The sequence below is a fragment of the Bactrocera latifrons genome, unplaced genomic scaffold (genome assembly GCF_001853355.1).
Source record: "Bactrocera latifrons isolate USDA-ARS-PBARC rearing strain unplaced genomic scaffold, ASM185335v1 scaffold_48, whole genome shotgun sequence".
NCBI lineage: Eukaryota > Metazoa > Arthropoda > Insecta > Diptera > Tephritidae > Bactrocera > Bactrocera latifrons.
The window spans coordinates 1,428,616-1,448,619 of NW_017537134.1; the positions used below are offsets into that span (position 1 = coordinate 1,428,616).

Below are 20,004 nucleotides of genomic sequence, written 5' to 3' on the forward strand. Positions count from 1 at the left end.
TAACTTTAGGGTCTGCATGATTTCTTAGTGAGCTAGGCTGTCGAAAAGTACATACACTAACGAGTTARYGAAGTAAGGGATATAAGAATTAAACTATCTGGATTTTATTTTCCATTGACTCCACCAGTTTGGGTGAGGATCTGGGTCTCAAAGATATAAGAATTCGTGGATAATRCTTTACCACTGTGGCTTAAGCGCTAGGTCTTCAAGGTTTCGAAAWCTGACGGTTCAACTGCGAAAACTCGAGCGGGATTTGAAGCTATGATATAGAGATCTCGCCTGATTTCCCTTTCATTATACTTTACCAGTCTTTTGTTTTGAGATGCGAAGATCTGGTGGTGAAAAAATTATGTGGATTGGAGTCCGTGATTCATAAATYTATGTGAATAAGGAATACCAGAAATGGCTCGGACAAGCGGAACACTGTATGCGATTTATGAGAGAGTCTATATCTGATCTTATAGTAACGATGGGATCAAGTAGTCATGCAAAAACTCTACCAGTCCTTACTAAGAAATAAAGACATCGTAGAACTTTAAAATATAGCAGCCATTCCGCAAGCAAGAAGAAAGCTTTACAAATCAAATGACAAAAATCGGTGTATGTCTCGCGAGTAAAGGAAGTGTGCAACTTGCAACAAAAAGGTTTACACTGCATTCAAGTACAAAATGCGCAATACAAAAGAAAGGAAGCAAATAATGRACAAGAAGRCAGAGAAAAAAGCGCAAAATAAACGGAAAAGTAGAAACTACGGTTGAAAAGACAGTGAAGATTTCTTGAAAGATGCGACAGGCTGATGTGCTAAGTATGCACGAGTGTGGCAAAACATGTGCACACATGGGACACTACCGGCGCGAGTTTGTGTGTGTGTGTGTGAGTTGCTGCGCAGATAGACAGACAGCGGTTCACCTTGAACTCGTTGTTGAACTTGTATGCCCGCTGACGCACCAGAAGGCCGGCTATAAGGCTTAGCCAACCGGGTGCAAATGGCTTTATGGCCATTGAGTCCACGTACACTCAGTCGTATGCATGTGTGTGCGTGCGTGTGTGCGTAAAAACATATGTACTCCACTAAGTGCTGTATTTATTTTRTGGCTGCTTCTTCATTTAGTACGTTTGTTTTTATTGTTTTTGTTTTTTGGCTATTGCTCATAATTCGCCTGCTGCTCACAATGTGACGTTGCGACAATAAAAGCGAGTGCCACTAAAGGCATGTTTACACACAGCCACGTGCAGGGGTATGTGTGCCCACTGCAACATCTGTATTTCCGCCGCACACCTATACACCATCGTACATGGTTGGTACTTGCACACAAGTCGTGCATTTTGTACGTGCTGTGCGCGAATTTTGCGAATTCATCTCTTTGCGCTTTAAATCACACATTTTTCTTCTCTTTGTTGTTGCCATTTAATGGATATACCTTACTCAGTAGCAAGTGCAACGCGGCAGCGGGCAGCAAGGGCTGCGTAGCAGGTTGTGCCACTTTTRGCTGACTCTCTCTGCATCAACACACAGTAACCGCTGTCACAACCACAACCACAGCCATAACCATAACCACAACCATTGCCAACAGCTAAGGGCATTGGCAATGGCACTGGCTTGRGCAACGGAACTGGCATGGCGTGGCATGGCGTTGCGCTGCGTTGACTTCTGTTGCAAGCTGGCCATAAATTTATGCAATGTGCTATGCGCAAAGGGACTRCACGCCTACTTACATGTACATAGATATATTTTTATGAGTGTATTAGGATGACCCAAACGAAACTATTTGCGGATTTATGGGTTTATTTAGTATATGAACTTGTAGCGAAAAAAAACGTACTTGCAAGGCAGCATTTCTTTCCAGATTTCAAAAGGTGTCATGTGAAGAATACTTATGAGAAGCTGTTTTCATTTAAAATGCCATAACTTTTGAATCGTTTAAGATAMACTTTTTGCATCGCGGATTCTTGTCGTGCAGGAAATTTCCAAACAGTCTTCCTCAATAGGATTCATTCATTTTAGTTGGAGCTGAAAATCCTGCCTGGGCAGAGATTGTTTTTTTTTTCCTTATACATTTTATTTAACTCATGCATTTTATGTCAGTATTTTGGCACACCCTATTATATTTATGCATACATATATATTTTATTGGCAGCCCCTTTCGCTTGCCTTGTGCATAGCTGCTCTTTTTGCGGGCTTTTTGCGCGCTCAAAGCGAGCATTTTAAATGCATTTGAGGCTAATATTAAGTGAAACCGCTGGTAAATGTTATAAAAATTAGTTTTGGCATTTTAAAGATTAAAAGTGACAATAAAATCGCTAAATTACTTCATTTAAATAATTCGCATAACTTTTTTTTAGTTATTTTTGAACGATTTGAAGAACGAGTTTTATTAACCAGAGCATTATTAAATGAGTGTATAATGAAATGCCCTCAATCAAAATACCGACAAATCAAAACACCGATAAACCAAAATGTCGACATGTGAAAAATATTTCATCTTGTCTGCCCTTATTTCTATCGGAGAACAGAAAGAGAATTCTGCTGACTAAGGGTTATGATCCTGAGCGTGAAGGCCGCAGGGCCTCGAACGAACAAYGCCACGTTTTCTTGATTTGTCGAGATTTTGATTGTCGGCATTTCATTATACACCCATTTCACCAAATTTAAATTATTTCTTGGTAGAAATTAATAGTTTTTATGATTGCATAATTAAGGTGAGGTATAAATAACCAAGATGGATCTACAAAAATTTTACGAAAACGTCAATAGACCTTTAATGATATCCTCCAGCAATAGGTTACAGTAGTCACATGATATTGAGTCTCCTTGTCTGGAACCTCATTTTGTAACGRACGGCTCGGAGAAGTCCTTCTCGTTTCTGACGGAGCTTTTGGTGTTGCTCAACGTSCGTCAGCTTTGATAGCTATATTAGCTTTGCGGGGATACCAAGTTCAGACATACCGACATAGCGCCAGTTCATTTTCGATCGACGAAGAGGTGGTGTGTGTCGATTATCCTTTCACGGCTACATACATGTAGACCATGCCCCGTCTGCATTATCACCTCCTTCTGAAATATTACTTCTTGGCTCATAATCACACCCATATCTAAAGATTTATTAAGTTCTCTTAAAGCTTAAAACAAATTTTATTTCCATACATTTCAATSACCAATTTCACAACTCAAAGCTTAAAGCTCTCGAAATCCCCAATCGTTTTGCTTAATTAATCACCTTCGGTGCTCAATTCAATTAAGCAACTCAAAATTAAATGAAGTGCGCGCAGACACTTTACATACAGGCACACACACATATACATGCACGGGGCAGCTTTAAATAGCCGTTAGGTATATACGAAAACACTTACATATGTTCATATCATTGACAGTTGACTGAGCCACAGCGACGTAATTGAATTATGCGGGCGCGTTGCCGCTTCAAATGTGATGAGTCAAAATACGAATAAAAAAAAAAAATTCAAAATGGGGCACATAATAATRTAGAATAAAGTTAATATGAAAGCGTGTTGCAAGTTAAGCTTTCAMAATTTCATTTATTGTTATCATCCAAATGAAACAAGCGTTTCCACTTTTCGTAGGTATCCTTGGCGAAATTAGTGCCCGGTTGGAATTCTAGCGAACGGTCTATTTTTGTATAGCCTGTAGGATAAGTGGGGAGCTTGCCAAAAAGCGATGAGCTGAAAATTGAAATAAAGCTTTAATTTCGTCAAAGTTTACACAAACTATAAGTCTTAAGCTCACCCAGCTATCACGAATTCATATATGAATTTTGTATACTGTCGAATCATGGATGACGTGCTGGAATCGTTCCGCTGAAAGTTGCTGGCGTTCATTTCGAATAAGTACATTAAATCATCCATGTGTTCGACACGCGCTAAAATTAGGTAAAAGAAATGTTGAGATTGAGATTTCAAACTATGTAAAATTATGCGCAAAGTGGCTCTCTTGTGAGCTAAAAAATTCTAAAAATGTTAGTAACGTCCGTTGTCTGGTTTAATGAGTTAGTCTGTGGGAATTATATGAAATACGATCACATTACAATACTGTCTACCTGTCATCATCCTGATTGCCAGTACTTCAAATTTATACAAGGACTATAAATTCGGTTTAAAAAATTTAATTACTACATACCTGGCCGAAGAGGATAGTCCAGATTGCTAAACTCGCTACTAAATTCAAAAATGTAGGGAAAGACTTTGCTATGTGGAGCAGCTAACTCCATTAAACGTTGTGCGCCAAAGCGAATAATCGCATCCGAAAAGAAGTCGCACAAATGCGCCAAATTTGTAYGATTCAGTGCCACAAAATTTGGCAAATAGTGCTGCCGCAATGATTCGCTAATCTCACTCAAACTGCCATTATAKTCCGCGTACATAAATATTTCTGGCGCTAGCTTTTGAAACTCTTCATAAAAACGGCGTTCCAGTTTCGAATCTCGGAAAATATCAACAGCTGATTGACAAAATTCCCCGCTTGTAAAACCGATCAGTATGGGCACCTTGGAAAATTCACCACGTTTTAGACTTTCAAARGGATTTTCAATTAAAAAACGCTCCTGACCGAAATCAGATTCAATAACCGGTAARTATATGTAAATCGGATTATCCTTGCCGAACGCGAAAAGCCCACGTAGTGTCGCAGCGATTTCACTACCGTTAAATTTTCGAAAACAGTTTAATAACTGCGCTTCATCCGCTACTTCCGTGCAGTTGAGTACATGCTCTTGTTTGTGCAGCAATTCCAATTGTGAATGCTGTGGCAACACTGTTTGTGGTGGCAGCGAGCCGCTCATTATAATGGCCTTGTGGAAGAGGCCACGCGACATGGGTGAAACCAAGTGTAACTGAACACTCAGAGCACCAGCGCTATAACCCATAAGGRTGACGTCTTCGGGGTTGCCACCAAAATGTTGAATATACTTCTGTACCCAACGCATTGCCTGAACTTGATCCTTGAAGCCTGCATTGCCGGGTATGTCACGTGTGCCGAGTTGCAGGAAGCCGAGCGTACCCAGACGATAATTAAAAGTTACCAAAACAACKGGTTTGGCAAGTAGATAAGCGGGACTGATAAACGTACTTAGCGAGGAACCAATATACAGACCACCCGGATGTATAAACAAAAGCACTGGCAACTTGGCGGTTTCAATGTTCTGGAAGAAGAAATTTGTTAAGTTGAGTTAAGGAACTAGCGTGTGAGGTTTACGCTTGGTGTGTATATATTAAGTATGAGGCAATCCTCGGAGGCATTGGTGGCGTAAATAGACGGACAATCATGGCCATCGTAACGAGCATCGATGTAGCTGGGTAATTCTTCAAGTGGTTGTGGATCCTAGAAGTGAATGAGGACTGCTAAGTGCGTTACGAGCGTTAAAATKAATTCTTATTTAAGTTCTATGGACTTTCTAGAGTATTTTAGGTTATTTATGTACTCAAACTTGAAGAGGTTAGTATCAACTTCACATTGGTTGAGTTGGGCAGGTAAAATTCCAATATTACAAAAGGCCACAATAGTTTTCACTCTCAACCCTTTTGAGACGAGTGTACTTCTTTGATATCCTCATTAATTTCTCTGCCTCCKCCCATGTAGTGTCATACCAGCTTTCAAATTTTAAACTAGTATTATCTAAACTCTTACCTTGAATCTTAGCTCTTGCACAGGCGGCTTCACATACGGTATACCACGAAAGGCATAGTACTCCTTACCGGTCCAGCTTTTGTTACAAACCCCCGCCACGGTAATCTTACGTTGTTGTTGATCATTAAATTCGATTTCAATAGTTTCACGGTTGACCAGCGTAGAGTAGCTCAATCTTCCATTTATTAGACAATTGAATAATGCCAGCCAGTAAATTGAATTTGATAGTGACAAATATTTAATGGAAGCCATGATTTTGCCCACACATATTAAATGTAAATTACAGCGTAAATAATCGTACCTCTAGGTGTCTCTGTTCTAAAAAACAAACTGCGATAACAACATCAGCTGTGGTCTCGTTAATATTCCGCGACATTTAAAATGAGGTGAGCGWGTCTCAAGTGTAAGAGGGACAATACAATGATAGTGTAAATGTTGTTGTCTTGCTGAAATGATAATAGACTGTGATTTCTTTGAACTGTTCATAAGCTTTTTTTGTATTGAAATGAGAAGGATTGATTATAGCTCAAAACTCAACTTAAATACCAACCCATCTCTGCATATTGTTGATGTATTGTGGACCTTGTCGGAAAGCTCAAAGTTTACCTCAAATACAAACCTACACCTTCATACTGCCTATAGAATTTTCATTGTTATTGTTATGTACATATCCACAATAAATGTTGTACAGCATTTGTTATTTTTAAAACCACTGAACCTCATATTTCCATTTCGCAGTTTCAGCAATTGTRATAAATGACTGCTAGGAACTTTTTGAGCAATCGAACGCGCAATTTCAAAGCCTTTATTCCTAATTTAGGTTTCAGAAACTTCTTCTTTGAATACCAATTTGACGATGTTACATTGTGCTTTCTTCTATACAAACTACATCTAAGTAATCTATTCTTATATAGAAATACGTGCGAGCGAGCTTATTGAAATGCTGCAATCACCTTACTCRGTTTGCTAAATTTTCTATAAAGAAATCTAGGAACCGCATTCAATTACCATTCACTTGCTCTCTTTTCTTCCGAAAAAAAGACATAAACAGAATTCAATTAATCTCTTATCAATTCAGCTGCCGCAATCTGCGTCTCGTGCGCTCGTCACTCATCGAGCGGTCAAATTAACGCGCTCACAATTTATTTGGTCAATTAAAGAGCGTATAAACTACTGCTATCGCTATACTTATTTGTTGTTGTTTGCCAGCTTGATTACTATTTGCTTCCATTGCATTGAATTTTATGTTTTTTTCTTACGTAGCTCACTCATTACTATTGATCCAGCCTGTTCTGCAGTCGCGAGCATCTCACACCTAAATTGCCTGAATTGGTTTCTCGCGTTTTCGCCGGCATTCGTGTAATTAAATTCCAATTAAACTTTCAGCACTACGATGAAACTCATCTGCAAGTGTGTTTGTATTGCTTCGAAATACACACAAACAGCACACATAATCAGAACTCAAATATGCACCTAAATAAGCGAGTTGGAATGTATTAAATAACGGCTCATTCATTTTGGGATTTCGAATATGCAGGGTTGCATTTTGACAGCTGTCAAACCGGATTGTCACATTTAAGCAGTTAAACCTTCGCGAATAACTTAATGCTTTTGTAAGGGAAGTAAAATATTTTGCGACGTACACAGCGAATATTAAGAGAATTCTACCAGAATTTTCAAGTCTGCAATTTTATGGTATTTTTCCTCCTTAGGTACAATACTTACATAGGTACACCTTAGTCAACTAAGAGTTATCTAAAAGAATCATGTAATAATACTAAATGTTTTAAGTCACCGTAAGATATCGAAAGTTCGTAACACATAACCCTGTACGCATATTAAAACGTATAATTAAAATTCTGGGAACCATATTATTTAATGGAGTCAAATGAATTTCATTTAAAGTAGCAAAGTAATAAAAAACACCAGCGCCGTTGGCAGCAGCGTGAGCAACAACAAACAATTTAATTTGAAACGCCACAATTTATGACTTTTTGATTTAGTTTATTCCACAGTGTGCTTCAAATGATGAGTAATAAAACCAAAATCCGCGTAGCTTTTCACCAAAGTCTTAAGTGCTTCGCATGGCAAGGAGAACCTATGTATATCATATCCATATCAGGATTCTTCTAAACTTTTACTTATTTACATATAAAATTTTAAGTTAGGGTGAGAACAATGGGAAAGTCTCAAATATTCGCACTTAAATAAAGAAAAGAAATTAGAAAAGAAGACATAATACTTTGTGTGTTAAGAACAAATTGCATCCTACTACGAGGGTGCCAAACCACATACATAGCTGGTGTTTTGAAAAAATATTTCGTGTCTCCTGAAAATGTGTCTGTTGGATAGCTAAGAAACAAGCTTAGTACTTAGTATTACCCGGCTAATCAACCAAACTTCTCCGTTTCCAATGGAAACATCTGCGCTCAGCTGACTGTGCAACATATTTATATAACCCATTTGGACAACCGCAGTATCCTTCTTCCAAAGTCCCGACTGTTCCTGCCGAAACCGCGTCGCGGTGGGCATCTCCATATTCAATTTTGGACGAAGGATATGAACAATACTCATATCCATAAGTTCAAAAAAAGTACTCTAACACATTCGATAAGCTATGGACTTGAATTGTCTATGTTGGAGAGCTTATCTGAAATCAAWTTAGAATCGAAAAACAACCTCGCTAAATACAGTCGACTTCAGCATTCATTTAGCTTTGTYWAAGACGTTATCTTYTGCTCGTTTTACGTGCTCCGCTCTTTAGAAAAARTTAGCAATCTTTCTTGGAGTCATAATGTCATAAATTCATAAATTTTATTAGCCTTACTAAATACTACTCAAATGAAAAGAACTCAATCAAGGTCTTCCCTTAATGAGAGTAATGAAAAAATCTTTTTCCCTAAAATCATATATGTATATTTATGACGCATTAAGTGGATGAATTATGAAGGCGTTCAATCATGAAAGTTGAAATAATACGTAAATATTTAAAGCAGAAATCAGCACGAGCAGTGGCAGCGCATCACACTCACACACACATGCGCAGCCACCAAAAGCGTGGAAGCATTCACGCTACAATCAACGCGGTTGGCAATGAAATTTTACGAAGAAAGCTCATTGCATACATACATATGTATGTGCACCTACATATGTACATGTGTTTGTAATCACGAGGCATAGATTTTTTGCGACGGCCAATAACGGTACTACGGGTGGCGTGAATCCAAAGGGGTGCGACAGCTTCCCRCTGAGTGTCAAGAATGGTTGACTGGGTGACTGAAAGGCGCCAGCGTGCATGACTGTTTGCGCGTATATACGTATGTATGTATGAACGTATGTATGTGTGATGTTCGGTTTGTTTGTGTCGGCGTGACTTCACTCAACCAGGCTTGGGTGGCCAGCTACAAACCAAACAATACCCCATGAGTTCATTCATTCATTGAAATGTTGAAAAGGAGGAAAAACGTAAAATAAAACAAAAGTAACAAAAACAAWAAAACTGTATGCAAATATTTACAATTCCTACACGTTTACGCTTTGTTTACACATTCATTGGCTAGCAGTGATGCGACGAGTCAAATACACAATCGCACAGCAACATATGTATGATATGTAGAGGGGCCTTCAACGGGTTGCAAACAGTCAGTCAGGAATTTCCAAACAGTAACCTATTAGTTGTAAGTTTTTTTGGAAACGGGATTAGCAACAGGTGCTAAAAACAACAAATTTGTAGTATCCTTGAAACCTTTAGTAAAATTCCGAAGCCCGAAGTATCGAAAAGGGTTTAACTATTAATGTCAGGGGGGAGGGGGGAAAAGTTGCTATGAAAATAAATGTAGATCATCCATTCTTTACAGTATACWTGTACCAGTACTTCCTGAGAAAATRCTCTAATGGTTCACTAGACTTCAAGTCAGATATTTCGTCTTTAAGGACAGACCAAGCCGTCAAATATGACATTGTAACATTTTGTAGGATCAGTAGAAAATTAAGCTCTTTTAAGACTATACAATTGAACATTGTTTATAATGCTTTACGRAGAACATTTCGGTTAGTTAAGAAATGATAGCGAGTTCTGTTTTGCAATTTCTCAAGCGTCTTGCGCTTCTTTGTTGTCAAATATTCTTAATTCCTAGTATGTAACTTCCTTATTATGCTTAGATGAGAGCAGAGCTACTGTTTGTTAAAATATTCTTTCATAGCCTTTCATTTAAAAAACCTATTAGAAGCAGCTGAAGGACCATTATAGCTTTAAAACCAAAACTTAAGGTTTTTAGAACTCCTCCTCCTGACTAGTTCCAAGTCAAASAGTTTTTTCGGTAATGTAAATTTTGTTGTCCTAAATTATAGCTCTGAAAGCAAATCAAAAAGTAAACAGTTTTCCAAATCGATGTCTGGCTTAGTTATCAGCCAAGAATTGTACATAATGAATGCTCTCGTTTCTAGTTTAGCCAATATACTAATGAACCTACATATCTGGGATCATGTGGGGAAGTTCATATTTCACTATCAGTGAACTTTAGTRTGGTCGACTTTCAGACGAAATAACAAAGCAGCTCTTTCATACATTAACAGTTAAGGTTCTGAAATTTCTATGTCTATCTGGACTATAACTGTTCGTAAAATATTCAGGAGCATTGTCGAACCGAAATGTTGTCTGATAATTCTTTTGTGGGATGTTACCGTACATGGAGAAGTAGTAACTGAGTAAGCAATCATCCGACTTCACTTTGAACAAAACGATCGAGAGCTTAATTATGTAGATAATCACTTTTTTTTAGTTATTCGTAGAACAGACATCATCATCCTTTGGTTTATTAGTTCGGTTTTTCCTTCGTGAGGATTGAGTAAGAAAACATATGTATATTGGTGGGTTTAAGCTGGAATCATCATCTTTATAATATCATAATATTTTATTTCGTAGGATTTAATATCGACAATATTCAAAATTCAATGTTCTTTGAACAATTGTCAGCATACTTGGCCAYATGAACCGGGCACATGAATCAGCTTTTTGGTGGGAAGTTCTAAAAGTAGTTGAATTAGATCTTATTAGACAGCTCCGGTTTTATATGCTTCATAATGATCAAACACTTTCTATTCTAAGCAAAAGTGAGTGTATCTCTTTCACCAAGTTTACCAAGAGCATTTTCTTAGAGTGACGATAGTTGACTTCTTGCTTACTTGGGGTGTAATGCGTGCTCTCGTGTATRCCAATGCAACTTCTGTCTTAATAAACACCTATTGGGTTAATAAAGTCTAACGGTACACTAGCAGAGGCGACAATTTAATTGCTAGCTTTTATCGGCTTCTTGGTTGACGTGAAATAACTTTTTAATTTATTGTTTTTATTATTGCCARTTGAATCGGGCCATTCTTCTAGCCACATACATAGTAGCTTGTGACTTAAGCTTTGCAAACAGGTAAATGTAAGTTACCGTTATTGGTAGTGCTTCCAACGCGTTGAGTGCACATTTGCTCGTTGATTCAACTTCTCATCTGTGCGTCTGTCGTCCTGGCATTTTCAATCTGTGTGAAAAGCAACTTTATTGGGTAAACAAGCTGACAATCAGGATATTCAGCACATAAAATGACTGTGATTGTCGTAATTCACTTCCATTTATTTGCTTGACAATTGATTGTTTCCGATCAAGCGGAGGAAATGCATTTTCTCGCATTTTTTTCTATTTTTTCTATCAATACTGATTTGGTAGCCAGCTTGGTTATATTTTCCCTGATTAAATGAAGTTCCACTGTGTAAACAAAAATACTCAGCATAGTCAATAGGGCTGTTGTGCGCACTGTTGAATGCATTTCATTTTTCAAGGCACACATCTTTGTGCTTGTGAGATTTTTAGTTTTAATATGCGCTCGTACTTAACAGATTYACTTAGAGCTTGTTAAATTAATTAAGGTTACAAACTAATTCTATTTCGCACCTTTCTCACTTCCACTTACCGTTGTTCGTTACCGTTGTTCGCTCTTTCACCTCTGTGCCACTTTTAGAAATTTATAGGGAATTTACTTATTATTCCACCTTTTATCTCACTATTGGACTATTTCGGCTTAATTCATTAAYTAACGAGTCTCTAGCGTATATTTAGCAAGGGTCTCGTTTAAATAATGTTTGAAAATGTGAAAAACGAACTGAACTGATTTTTCGGATGTTTCATTAGAGTTAGTGGATTTCAATCACATACTTCAATGCTTAAAAAGAAGCTGCTGAATTAAAAACCAACTCACAGGGCAGTTTTTAAAAATATCCTTAAAGTTGAGATGTTTAATAATTCTGATAGAAAWATCAATTTTTTGAAAATATTTCACTGACAGCATATGCTCTTCCAGCAAAACTTGCAATTTTCTTGGCAATGCTGAATCGCTTCGTTATCGCTTGCTGCTGAGTGCTGCCAAATACACATATTCCATGAATTCAATTTGATTCCTCAGCTGATATTGAGCTATGGTAGCGCAMAGATAATCGATTAGAATGTCATTTGAATACCCAGTAGGACATCGGGAGTAGCAGTTCACTGAAAGAATAATTTTCTGAAATATATTGTATTAAATTTTTTATTGCAAAKTAAATGTATTTATTTATGTAAAGTAGTATGTAGTACTAAAAACAGTACACACACTTTAATGTCTCAATGTTTACCACTTTAAAAAACAATTTTTATGAAAAAGAAATTCCAAGAATAAAATACTTGATTGGTATGTTTTTCCAAAAAACAAACAAAAAAGTATATTATATTTATTAATAATTATATATACATATTAGAAAATTGTYCCACTGGGTGTGAGACCGAGTCTTTTGTTTGCCTGATTTATAACCTACATAGATACACCCATTCTACAGTATACATATGCTCCAAATTCAAAGCTAAGCAGTGGGTAACTAAAGACGGTGAGCTGTGATAACAAAGCAACAGCGAAAGATACCGCAAATTGAAAATCTTTCAGTTTGTGTTATAACAGCAAATTTGCTTCATTGTGGCAAGCTTCGAGCGTATGTGTATGAGTCCAAAAGCACGTTAAGGAGTAAAAACACATACAAGCCATATTCATAGTTTTCCCAAGTTTTATTTCAGCTGGTTGTTGTTTTTTTTTTTTATATTTTTTTTATTGAAGCTTTGATTTAAATTTCTAGATTCATCTACACACATACATAAACATATGTTTTAGCTTTATGGCTGGAATAATTGGTTCAAATGCGGACGCTTACTCACTGCCAGAGCAAAGATTTTTATTTCCTCTTTGAGCAAGTAGATTTGTATGAGATTATATGTACGTGTACGACTCTATTGAGTGTCTCCACATGTGTATGTATGAGACACTTTGTTAAAGTCTTTTTTGTTTCTGTCATCTAATTTGATCGCTTAAATGATTACTTTTTGTTGGAGCGCTTTGCGATGTGGTGGAGAAGTGATATTGCAATCATCTGAAAATTTAAAATATTCAAAAGTGGACACAAAAGGAAATTAGTTTAGTTGGAGAAATGCATTAGATAGTTACGTAGGTATTGTAGTATACAAATATAAGATTGATATCTACTTACAGAATTTTTGTTGAAATTGAGCAATTGAGACCTTCCACATTTCAATATTTTTATAAACGCAAAGCAAGCATAAAACATGTAAGAATATAAAATATAATCAATAATAATATAAAAATCAACAACATAACAATATATCGAGAACGTTATATATTAAATTTGCCACAATGCTTGTAAAACCCAGAARAAAACGTGGGAGACTCTAAACCAATCAATGGATTTATTGAGAGAACGCTTCAGTGAGCWGAATGATAATACGCCAGTCAATTGGTCACCAASAACATGTGATATCACACCTTTAGACTTTCTCCTATGGTGATATGTAAAGTCTAAAGTCAACCTCGTTTTGTTTCAGTCCTTGGCGCATTCGTCAGAACGAGCTTTCAACGGATGCAGCAATTGAAAGGGATAATCCTCAGAAAAAAATGAATATCAAAGAGTTGTCTTTCTAATGATAATAAACATATTTCATTAAATATCTGTMCTTTTTCTTTAAAACAGAAGAGCAACTTGAAATTGATCACCTTTACGCTGTCATATAAACTGAACTATCAAAACCAAGTGCGTGCATGTATTATTACCGAAGGCGGTTATGCATTCTCCAAMGCAATYAGTTACATCGRATAAATATAGCATACAGCTGCCATACAAACTGAAAGAGCATAATTTAATTTTCATATGGAAAACTTTTTTGATTTGCATCGTCGGTGCAACCGAAGTTAACATGTTTTCTTAAGTTCTTTGCATAAAATGTACCGCCAATAAGTGGRGAGCGTTGGCTTCTCGATAAATTTGAGATTATTACTCACATAAGAAGAGCTGCATGTTTTATTTATACATACATATTATTAAATTGAGTTAGTAATCCACATATATGCTTGTTATGACTCAATCCAGACTTGTCGACTTTTTCTCATGTTTCTAACTCAGCGTCGCAACAGCTCTGAAGCGAATTGCGGAAAATCAGCTGTTAGCACAGCATATTTAATTACTCGCCATTGCGCATTTGTGCAATATTACAAGCTACAAAATGCACTTGCTCACTCATTCGCCGACGGGCGTTTATTGCAATTTTCATAGTTTTGCAATCATGAAATATTAATTCTTAATTGTCGTTGGCAACGCTGAAAAGCGCACGCACTTGCATTTTGTTGCTCTTTTCATGTCATCAAATGTTGGCTGCTTGTTATGTTCGTGTGTACATATGTTTGTTTTGTTATTGGCTTTCATTATGAGAAAACAAAGCCACTATAAAACGAAAAAAAAAAACAGTTATCTTAGTTTCTGTCGCACTTTTAAAGGGCCTTTCAAGTGGAGCGCTTGTTATAATGACTGCGGGTGTATTTCCTACGAATTTTTTCAGAGTACGAAAGATCTKCTTCGGAATTGTTCGAGTTAGATGGCAACTTATTGCTAGATGCTTAATTATGTACTCTGTAGGATAGAAATATGGCTCATTGCTGATAATGATTTGAGCTAAATGTTAGTTTGCCAGAGAAAACGCTTTCTTTGGCAAAAAATCACATCGTTTTGAAGTGTTGCTCTAGCGCCATCTAACCACATCTATTTGGCAAAAGCGCCGCGCAAAGTTGTTATCCCGCGTTCCGCTCAACCAATCACTTCATCATTCCACAAATCAAATAGAAATGATTGCAAATACGTACAGAGAGAAACTCAAATTGCTTCGTCATCCAGATCATCGGATCTAGATCTAACCTTAGACCTCAAAAAAGTTAACAAAATCATAAGTATTTTTTTTTTAACACACGGCACAGACTTATCGAGCACCCCTTTAAAGCATGTATTTATTTCCATTGCTTGACTTTGTTATGTTGCAATAACTGGCATTTATTGTTGCATGTTTGCATTTGCGAACGRCGTTCTGGTTGCAATCGCCTGCCTACAAGTAGCTGGGAAGTGTGCGAGTATGCGTGTGTGCTGTTTCATTTTACGCTTTTAGCGGCTTGTTGGTTCTCTTTATTTTACTGATCATTTCTGATTATTCTTGCTTTACATGTCAATGCTTTATTTACTCTTTATTTTAATTTGGATTTTTATGCTATTTTTTCTCTTTGCATGTTTTCAGTTTCTTTCTGCCTTGGCTGCGTGTTTTCATAATTTCGATTTTCTGTTCTGTTTTGCGTCGAGGCGTCGCAACTGGTTCACCTTGAGCAGCCTTTCGTKGCTGGCAGCCTACTGCTGTCTACCTGCTTGTGTCTCCACTCGTTCACTTTTGCCTTCGATTTGCTTCGTTTCGCTTGGTTGAAGTTTCGATTTCGCCGTCAACTGACTACGTTTTGCRCAAGAATCGCCCAAAACGGCGCAAAAGTATAACTATGTTCTGTGTATTATTCTGTGGCATGCAACCTCGCACGATTCCACGCGTACAAGACGCAAATGTTGTGTATTCGCGTGTTTCTTATGGGTGTTGCAAGCGTTGTAAATGTGTGGGTTATGGCGACTAAGAATTTGTTGCAGAACTTACATGCATACATGCTAGCACTAACATGTCTAGTCATTTTCCAGGTGTAGCAATAGCGACAAAAAAGTTTGTAAACCCCTGCTACCAGCGTCACTACTGCGACGCAATTATGAAATTCAATTGATTCTTTTGTGGTTTGTGCTGAGTTTTCGTGTGGAACACTGATTTCGCAGTTAAGTTTTGTTAAACTAAAAACAGCAATTTGCCACGCGCTTTTTAATTGGTGTATGTAATGTTAATTAGCGGTCTTGATTACTTAATTTATTTGTGCTTTTGTATGTAACTGCATTTATATATGTTAAGAAAAATATTGTTCAAAATATAATAAAGAGCACTTTGACTGCGACGAATTTCCAAAGTCTGGATATGGTAAACAGTTTTCATTACTATGGAAGCTATGAAGCTTCAGTAAAGCTTTAAAAGCTCTGCTGACAAAAAAAATCGTTTTCTTTCAAATACCAATTTTTTTTTAGTTAAAATTATAAATATACCATCYGCTTTTTAAAGAGCTTTTGATCGACATATAGTGCTTCGAAATAAAAACTTTGGCTTTAGAAAAAATATTCAGCCAGTTCTCGAAGCTTTCTTCGGTGATAAGGGAAGGTAATTGGAAGGAGAAGTGGAATAAAGGGTCGARCAGCAAGAAATGAAATAAAACACTCCAATTTTGTCAAAAGGGGTTTTGTTTCGCGCCGATTTCATAAAATTCCGAGAAAAAATAGATCAACGTCGTGTTTTAACTTTGGCTATTGATGGTAACGTCATTTTCTTCCTCATTTCAAAGGAAATAAGACCCGGGTTTTGGGATAAAATTATTTTTCCTGAACCACACGAGGAATTAGCTGACCCCAAAAACGACAACTTTGTTTCTTGATGAAACTATTAAGCTAGAAATTATCCTCAACTGAGAATATGATTTTTGTGATTTTTTTGTGATGATTTTTGTGATTTTGTGAATCTTGGACAATTTCCAAGCGTTACACCAAAGTGAAAGGTAACTGATTACTAACAAAATTAGTCAATAAGCCGAAGTAATTAGGATGTAGCCAGGCTCAGTAGGTACCTTATTGAATAACCAATACCAGAAGAAAGTTTTGAGTTGAGGTCTTTTTGAAAGGCAATTGATATAAATGACGCATTATAGGATAGCAATGCATATAAATTAACATTTTTTCATAAATTGTGTTCTTCTTCTCATTGCAGGTAAGCTGACTTTTCTGTGACTTTCTGAACTAATCGCAATGCAAATCGCTTGTAAGTTTTCCAAAAGCATAATAAATAACTTATTAAATAAAATTAATTAGCTGTGATGTAATTTTCGATTGGCAAGGCGGGTGAATGAAACTCAATTTCTCTGAAAATTCGCATCCACTAACTTGACACGCACTTGAATACATGCATAATAAATAGAATGAAACACATAACACTATACCATAAGTATGTAAATGCAACTACTCATGTGTGTGTGTGTGTGTGAGTGCATGTGGTTGGTCACGCGCACCAGCAAAACCTAATCACGTGTAAATTATACAAGTACAAAACGTCTCTAAGTGTAGTAAATATGTAAATAACTGTATGTGCGTTTGCGTGTAGCCACATAACAATGCATGCAAATTACGGTAAACAAGCCACCTAGAAAGCCAACCCAACCCCGAAGTAATTCGAATGCATAGAACAACACCTGCCTGTGGGCACAGCACATGAACACACACACACACACATACATATATACATGCATTTATGGTCAAATGCAAATGCGCTCACATGTAGATAGATATCTGTCTTTGCAACAACAATAGCAAAAGCTTCAGCATCGGCAATTCAAGTAAGTGTCSCAATTTGTTGTTGAAGTATTTGCATTAATTTTTCTAATTTTCATTTGCATAAATTTGTAATTTTATTAATTAGCTGCTTGCCTTTATTATTTTTTAAGTAAAAGTTTTGCTTAACCTTTAAATATAAGTAAACACATATAAAAACATACACATGTGCATATTYCAACACATTTTAAAATTCCAAATAATTTATGCATCTAAATATATTTGCTATAATACCCTAAGAAAAGTACAAAACAACACCAAAGACAACCTGGATTGAATAACTAGAGCATACACATACATAGCTGCCATACAAACTGACGGACTAAAATTTTTTTTATAAGAAATTTGTTTTTAATTGTAAAGGGTATAGCTTCGATGCAACTACAATTTGTAGAAGAAAAAGACTTAAAGGAAGACTCAGTTCGATTTCTAGTAAGAGCCTTATATAAGRTTCTTCCAATTTTGAGTGCAGCATTTGTTAAATGAACGTCTTTGTAAGATTCTTTTTCCGAAATCAGATAGGCTTACTAAAAATTACTTTACTTTAATAGTTTTCCATTTCACTAAATGCCTGATCTTATCAAGGTACTATCTCGCAAATTAAACCAGTATACCCTCTTCTTGTATATAAAATTGTTTACAGAAATATTGATAAAAAACAATTTGAAAATCAGTTCCACAAATCCTTATCAAATCAATAGAGCTATTATATTTAGCTACAGGTTAGCTTGAACTAACTATGCAACGACAAAATATCATAATTTTTTCACTAAAAGCCAAAATGTTTGTACAAAAAGTACCCGAAAATATGTGGCATACATTTACGTGCAGCTCGACATATTRCAGTAAATTTTATGAAGCTATATGTACGTACATACAAGTATATATAGATATATACACGCAGGAATATATTTCAGAAAGCTTGCCGCATTTCCYTCTTGCCTCACCATGCTCTTCAGCTGCCAGTGCGGCTGCCTCTGCTGAAGTCCAACCGCAGCACAGGAAATTAAAAATTTTATGTTCTAAGCTATTGTTGTCATTGCCATAACTGTGCATTGTTTCTACATTTATTGTTGCTCTTTTAATCTCAAGCTGGCATTGTCAGTCAATTTTTGTATGCTTTTTGTTGTTGTTGCTGTGCTCGGTGCTTGACAATTTGCCAAAAATTCATTTCCTGCCTCTGCCTGTATACATACCTACACATACCATTATATGTAGTTATGTTAGCTTAAGCTATAACAACAGCAACAAATACATAACATTTTAATTACAAGAAATACTAATTTATATAAAATTGGCTGCCGACCAATATTATCACTACTATACGGTATAGGAATTACAGTTTACAGCTGCAAAATTTTAAGAAAATTAAATATTAACTAAGTGTACATTTGCTTGATTAACTTACTATGATTTATAAATTTATGTGGAATCTTGCCGTTATAATTTTGACATCCTTCACTTCAACTAAATATTCATATAAGTAAGTGCCTAAGTGCTAGGATAAACTAAAGATCATCACAAATAACCCAAGTAAAGCACATACCATCACTGACCAATGCATATTTGCATATTTTKGGAATTTGATATTCCCAAAGTGTTAGCACAAATTTTCTCTGATGAACGCAAACAATTAGATTCCGCAGACCCGTTTATTCAATTAMTTAGTCAGGTTAACAGGCAGCCAATAGAGAATTTTTGTGGCAGGTAAGGCGATAGCAATCGATATTCGTGGATATATGAGCATAATTATTGTGCTAAATAACGGTAGAATTTATTCATTGACAGCATCGGATATATTCGTACAGCTGAGTGTGCGCCTGTCTTGGACATTAAGTGAAGGTTCTAAACATTGTTGGRAAGAAAATTTAATTTGTTGTGAACACTATGATAGGCAGTGTAAATAATGCATGAATTAGTCTGAATTTAATGTCTCTTACATTTGCAATTATAGTGTCAAAAATGAGCCGAGTCTGAAATCCGAAGCTAAGCTTAGTTCATACTAGTAAATATCACCAAATTTATACTTATTCCTTACATGGCATTGGTAGTCATTGATAAAATTCTAAATCTGAAGCARGCACCAGTGCTGCCGAATGGTTCGCACATCGAAAAGATATGATCAATGGGCGATATTTTAATCAATATTTGAAAAGTGTGTTTAATATTGCCCGCTGCAACATTCATACACATTTTCTTAAATTTGTATGCTGGCATAGCCAAGTTCCAATCCCACACTTAGCCATGATGCACACCATCCCAAACACTGTGAACTACAATAAATTGCTTTTCTGGTTTTCGKATGCACCTTGTTATAATTAAATTTTAAAATATTAAATGCTTTATTTTATCTGCTCAAATAGGCTTACATAATCATACAACAATATGCAGTCTTTTCATATTTATATCAATTAGCAGTAAAAAATATAACATAAATGTTTATYAAACACATAAATTTTAATTTACATAAATAAGACAAGCAAACAATTTAATATTTATTCATCATTTA

The 20,004-nt window shown here is 36.2% G+C and overlaps 2 protein-coding genes across 4 annotated transcripts in view; one reads left to right on the forward strand and one right to left on the reverse strand.

The window, feature by feature from the left end:
* Positions 1–20,004, forward strand: part of LOC108973457 (poly(U)-binding-splicing factor PUF60) — a 231,860-nt gene that overhangs the window by 118,365 nt on the left and 93,491 nt on the right. The gene's annotated exons all lie outside the window — the stretch shown is intronic.
* Positions 3,082–6,566, reverse strand: LOC108973458 (juvenile hormone esterase-like). 2 transcript variants are annotated; one of them, XM_018940724.1, is made up of 6 exons: positions 6,248–6,566; positions 5,642–6,087; positions 5,210–5,335; positions 4,136–5,156; positions 3,746–3,878; positions 3,082–3,681 (listed from the first exon to the last, which is right to left on the reverse strand). In XM_018940724.1, the coding sequence occupies exons 2-6, from the start codon at positions 5,891–5,893 to the stop codon at positions 3,534–3,536; spliced, it is 1,680 nt and encodes a 559-aa protein (XP_018796269.1). In that variant the 5' UTR covers positions 5,894–6,087; positions 6,248–6,566; the 3' UTR covers positions 3,082–3,533. The 2 variants fall into 2 exon arrangements, with proteins under 2 accessions (XP_018796269.1, XP_018796268.1); XM_018940723.1 differs by having other exon boundaries at positions 6,192–6,566.